The following is a 6,601-nucleotide window of genomic DNA, read 5'->3' on the forward strand; positions in this document are numbered from 1 at the left end:
AGAAGGATGCCGCATAGAGAATGTACTGAAGAATATCAAATGCAGAAAGTATGCTTTCAACATGCTACAGCTGATGGCTTTCCCCAAGTACTACAGACCTCCAGAGGGGACTTATGGAAAAGCTGACACCTAAGTTTACCAACATGTTAATAAACAGGAACACAAATACGTTTCAGTTGGATAATCTTCACCTTGGTCTTTTTTGTTTGTTCTTATTGTCATGAATTTGTGGTGGGGAAGATGATCGCAGATGTTGGCCAAAATCTAGAAACCACTTGAATTCATTATCAGCATATTACTCTGAAAGAAATCCATTTTTAAAAGTCTTTCTTACACGATGCAGTCCTGTCATCTCTAGTTCTAACCTTCTATGTGTTGAGCCTAGCTGATTGAGATTAGTTTACAACGTGTAAATTTCATTCATAGGTATTTAAATGTTTCTGAGAAAACATGAATCATTTCAATAGGACTAGAGGTGTTTCGGAGAGCACCACTCTCTGGCCAACTGAAGGGAGGAGAGGGGAAAAGGAATAGAGATTTTTTTGTGATACTGCTCAGCAGCTTCTTAGAACACAGTCAACCTGAGAATCAATACTAAGAGATTAAAAAAAATGTAGCCACTGATAATTATTAGGTAGAGTTAACTTATGATCCAGAGTACTGAGGCAGTTTGTAGGTGTGTTCCACAGTGATCTCTATCATCCAGTCAGGATGTGACTTGTACTCTTGAACAGGCATATGCATAGAGTAAAGCAGTCAATAGACCTTTCAAAACCATGGCATCTTTTCAGAACTCTGACTTGGGCTGTGTGATCTAGCTGTGGAAGTAGCAATATAGAACATTTAATAGAATGATAGGCAAAACACTGCAATAATCTAAAAATGTAAGGAAAATAAAAATGAACAACATGTTGATACCCAAAATGTGAGGTGGGCGGTTCACCTGAGGTCAGGATTGCAAGACCAGCCTGACCAACATGGAGAAACCTGGTCTCTACTAAAAATACAAAATTAGCCGGGCATGGTGACACATGCCTGTAATGCTACTCGAGAGGCTGAGGCAGGAGAATCACCTGAACCTGGGAAGTGGAGGTTATGGTGAGCCAAGATTGCCCCATTGCACTCCAGCCTAGGCAACAAGAGTGAAACTCCATCTCAAAACAAAAAAAAAAGAAAAGGCAAATCCCATCAGCCTGAACTTTGACTTTATGTTGTGAGTGTCGAAGTATCTCTGAAATGTTTGCTAGCAGTAATCTTGGTGTAAGCATGCAGTATGGCATAGGTTCATGTATGTTAACAAGCCTTTAAAACATATGCAACCACAACAAATGATCAACTAAAACAATTGTTTTCTGATACCTGAATTTCAAACTTGCCCTTACTTAGTAAAATAACAACATTGTTAAGTTTTCCAAAATCCCAATGTAGAAGTTTCCTTAAATATCATCTTGTATAATACCATTATTCAAAAATAGGTAAGATTAGTCACCCCCAATCACCCAGCAAGATAACTGCAGAATTAGAATGACAATCCCTTCTTACTCTCCTAGTCTGTGGCTTGTTCTGTCTCTGAATTGCTTTGCTAAATATGCATGAAAGTTGAGAAAGAATGCTAGTTAGTTAAAAAGAAATTAGGATTTATCACTGGAATTGAAGCTAAGAATACAAAATTCTGAATGAATGAAACTTTTTTTCTCCAAATTTTAAGAATTTTTTCTTGTTCCTTTCTCATCAGAAGAGCATGCTATACAAAGCATAAATCTCCCTTGAAAATAACAGAGGCTTATTAAGCCCTCTCTTAGCTGTGATCAATGGATAATATTAGCTCCTTGCCTAAGATTCTTGTTGAAGTAAGGATTCCAAACACATTTCTAGCCCCATGTCAAGTTTCTCAAATTATTACAAATTTTAGATAACCATTTGGGACCTTTTACACTAAAAGTATCAATTTTTATTTTAGCTAATTACCTGTGGGTATTACACTTGAGGCTGGTACCAAACTACTTACAGCCTTTTTAATGAAAATGTGCTGTACAGTTTGAATCTATTCATAGACAAAATTACCTTGATGTCCTCTTTTACCTCATTCTTTATTTTACTGATTAAATACAACCTTTGAGTAGTAGGATTTGTGGTTATTTTCATTACCCCATTGGATTTAAGATAAAGAGGCTGGGATGACAGAGGCCTCCTTGAATAGCTGTGAAGCCTCATTTAGCATAGCAAATGGTAGTCTGAGTTCCTAGAAACCTTAAGGAATTTATCATCCTGTAAATACTCTTATAATTTTTATTTGTATTTTTCAAAAATGAAGACACTTGACTCAAATATGGAAAAACATTAACTAGAAAGCCAATGGTAGGGTTTTCTATTTTTAAAAGACATTTTAAGAATTTTTTAAAATAAATACTAATATAGAAGTCTCAAATGATAGAGTTTACTGTAAAACAAATGCTTATGAATTTTCATTTATTAGCATAGTCATCTGCATTTCCTTATAGAAAGCCTGTACTGATGCATTCAAAAAGTGTTTTATAGAGACAACAATATTGCTCCTTTCCTGAGAGAGAGTTCAAATACTTGAACAGCCACTTCACTACTTCTGAAGTTATTAAAGCTAAATCAAAGAGCAAATGTTAAAAAAAAATAATAATAAAGTGTTTAAATCTCCCTTGAACAAACACAGCCACAGTCATACTATTCTGTCTATATTTTCACTTAAAAGATACACCAGCAAACCTATTTCAGGTCATATTGAGCCAAAAATATGAACTGAGCAAATGACATTTCCAAACTTTTTTTGCTCAAAAATAATATATTCTCCTCTGATATTAAATGTAGATATTAATTCTGGATTAGCTGTTTACTGAGCACTAGGGAAAACATATTTAAAGACAAGGAAACCATTCATTTACATCTCATATCATTGTTTTTCTCTTATAAATATTGCCTTGAGTTTTGTCTGCACTCTGCCGAAACAAGCCCTGAACAGAGTTTGGTCAGTCTCATAATTCAGTGAGTCGAGCAACCATTTGATCCAGGTGATACATGGTACTAAATGACAAACTGCCCCTTCAGGAAGAGCTCCATGGACCCAGCCTTCAGGCCTTATAAGACTAACCCCTCTTGTGAAAATTTCTGAAGGCTTAAAAAGCAAGCCCTTGGATGGAGGATACTTCCTTATTTTCCTTCAACTATGTATGGCATTTTTACATTAAATAAGAGGTGAAAAAGGAAAGAAACTGATTTGTATAAAGGAACGCCTTTCTTCCCAAGCAAATCAAACCTCTCCCTATGTAAACGTTGATAGCGTACCAAGAGACACAATACCACTGGTGGGCTGGAACTTGCTTATTCTGACTCATGAACATTGATAATTAAATTATCAGAAATTCTGTAAGCTAGTTGTTAAACACAACCATTATTAAATATGAAATTATAAAATGCAATGGAATACATTTTACAAAAAACAAAGGTAATAATCAAAACATACTACTTCCCAATTATTTTACTACCTTATACTATTTATTAATACTCTTGAGTCTATTTAGGTCTACTGCATCTTTACAGTGAAAACAGGATACAGTAATGTGCTACTTTGGGTCTCCTCCTGACTACAGATTCAAAAATGTCCTGTTGGTAGCTTGAAACTGTCCACAGTGAGAGTATTTACACCATAGAAACTGGCAAATGCTACAAACTAGCAATTTTAATTCTTAGGAAGGCAGTTGTTAAACATTTACCAGCACACAATGAATGCCATCATCTTTTTTCCTATTAGGAAATAAATTATAGGAAGCAGTGTAAAATTATTAAAATGGTATTAAATGCAATTCCTTATCTTCAGATGGTTATAATTTTGTTTTGAATTTTACCTTATTTAATATTTTCTATTAGATTGAGTCATGTTTGATGCTTAGATTTTATCCATAATTAAATTATTAAATCACACTTTTCTCTTGATAATGCTTTGCAGGAGAATTCTTGCAATTCAACTGTAGTCTAAGCAATAACTCAAGGCTAAATTCAGGAAAATGTTAGCCCAATCAGATATCACTGAAATTGTACTTCACCATCTATTTTGGAGTTTGTAATTTTGGCATTTACTAAAAGTAGAAAAAACAGAAACATATTACTGTGCCCAGATTTTAATAAATATAGCTCAATTGAAACCTAAACTGTTACATTAAACAAATTACACTTTGGCAGTATGCTAAATCACCGCAGATGTTTTAGGTGTTTAATTTCCAAGCAGGATGGTGTATCATTCGTTTATTTCAACATACAAGACACCATTTGTAGTCTTTTAGGAAATAAATTAACTTTTATCACAGATTTAGGAAACTTGTCTAAAAATACTGTGATCATCAGTTACAGAGGGATGCAAACATATTGAACACAAGGCATTGTAGTAGCTAGAGGCCTTACAAATTATACACGACTAAAAAGAATGATTTGGTGAGAGATGTATAGTTGATTGACAATTTTAGTGTGAATTCACATTAACTCAGCTGCAATCTACATAAGCTATGCATTCCCCCCCCATATTTATGTTTCATAGCTTATAAAGTCCCAATATATTATATCTTTTGTTGCTTTGGCAGTTTGAAATTAGAGCTAGCTCTGCATTCACAGAGATGCCACCAATAGCAAAAACTGTCTTTAGGAATAGGAAAATAAAACAAATGTTTTAGATAAAATGTTGCAAGCCATTAAGTGTAGAGTTAATATATGGAGATTAGCATTTGTTTTCTTTCTGAACCATGGTGCACATTAATCACTCATTGAATTTTATTTCTAAGCAAGTAAGAGAATCATATTTCTAAATTAAAAGAAACATATGTCTTGTTATTAATAACAAGAAGATAGGAAAAATAGTAAGGCAATATAAACAGAAACAAGTAATGAAATTAGCTGTACTGAGTTGGAATTTTTACAGACTGCATGCATACTTAGAATTTTAAATTTTTAAAAAGTTTACAGTTGAGTGTGGTACCCAGAGAGAGTGAAGATCAAGGGAAAGAAGACCTAATAGAAGCGATGTTGCCTGATAAATTGTATCTTGCCAAATATATATATATACACACACATATATTTACATATATGTATATATATATACACACATATATTTACATATATGTATGTATATGTGTGTATATATATATATATATATATATATATATGTAAATGCAGTTTTTTAGGAAGAAAATACTGCCCTTTCACACTCACAATATAAATACATTCACAATATTCCTTAAATAATCTAAGTTACCCCCAGATCATGAAAGGTCACGATCCAACAGTTTATCTTCAATGATGACCTACGGCACTGAAAGGCAACATTGACTTAAATTTTGGCAAGATGGCTATCTTATCTAGATAATTCTTGTGATGTTTTTATGTCATTATCGACATTAAAAATATTTTATGTTAAACAACTATGAAACTTTCAAAAGTTTGCATAAAACCTTGTGGGCACTCTCATTTCACTGAAGCATACAATGCTTTGTATACATACACTTTTCATGTGGATAGTTTATTATTTTATTAAACCTAACATTTAACTTTCAGATTTTTGTGGTACTCATCTGAAAGGTTGGCATTTTTTCTCTTTTTATGTTAAATATATATTTTAGATGAACCAATAATGTGTATTCCTAGAAAATAGGATTTTTTTCTAGGTACAAATAGATTACATCATTTTATATTGGCATTTGAAGACATATCATTTTTGTTTTATTCTGTGTAAACCATATTCATTGTACACTGTGTGTATATTTTTGTTGAAATAAATGTGATTTTTATTTTTTATGTTTCCGTCTTTTTCTCCCTATGATACATTGTTTTCATTTTCATCACTATAGAAATGTTTAAACTTTAATTAAAATATTAGAAATGTAACATAAACAATATTCTAATTTCCAGTTAATTTTCTGCTGGGCTGCAATTACAGTGAAAATTTTTCATTGATGCTAGATTAATCTCATTTTAACCAGCAGAATTTACTTTTCAGGTTAACTATTCTGTGGAAGCAAGATCAATCATAGTTTGGCTGGGCATGGTGGCTCACACCTGTAATCCCAGCACTTTGGGAGGCTGAGGGGAGTGGACTACTTCAGGCCAGACGTTCCAGACCAGCCTGGCCAACATGGTAAAACCACATCTCTACTAAAAATACAAAAAAAAAAAAAAAAAAAAAAAAAAAAAAAAAAAAAAAAAAAAAATTGGTTGGGCGTTGTGTCTTGCACCTGTAATCCCAGCTACTTGGAGGCTGAGGCAGGAGAATGACTTGAATCTGGGAAACAGAGAGGCTGCAGTGGGCCAAGACTGTGCCACTGCACTCCACCCTGGGTGACGGAGCAAGACTTCATCTCAGAAAAAAGAAAAGATCAACCACAGTTTTAAGAAGGTTCAGGAACCAGGTGTTAATGCTTTAACATGAAGCAAATCATTAATCTTTGTTGCCAAGATTATATGTAGAGTAGGTTAAACACACCAAGATAATTTTTCCTAACAGACTATAAAGATCTAATCATTTATAACTTGTTATAGCAATAGAAGGCAGATTCTAAAGAGTTTTAATTAGATCGTGTTGCAGAGG

At 33.4% G+C, this 6,601-nt stretch overlaps 1 protein-coding gene across 2 annotated transcripts in view; it reads left to right on the forward strand.

Moving 5' to 3' along the window:
* INPP4B (inositol polyphosphate-4-phosphatase type II B) overlaps positions 1 to 5,811 on the forward strand; it is an 871,737-nt gene extending 865,926 nt beyond the window's left edge. Inside the window, exon 26 of one of the 2 annotated variants that reach the window (XM_074396876.1) lies at positions 6 to 5,811. In XM_074396876.1, the coding sequence (XP_074252977.1) occupies positions 6 to 126 (121 nt within the window). In that variant the 3' untranslated portion in view covers positions 127 to 5,811. The other variant, XM_003928020.4, reaches the window with a different exon arrangement.
* The last annotated feature ends 790 nt before the right edge of the window (positions 5,812 to 6,601 follow it).

The sequence above is a fragment of the Saimiri boliviensis genome, chromosome 3 (assembly GCF_048565385.1).
Source record: "Saimiri boliviensis isolate mSaiBol1 chromosome 3, mSaiBol1.pri, whole genome shotgun sequence".
Taxonomy (NCBI): domain Eukaryota; kingdom Metazoa; phylum Chordata; class Mammalia; order Primates; family Cebidae; genus Saimiri; species Saimiri boliviensis.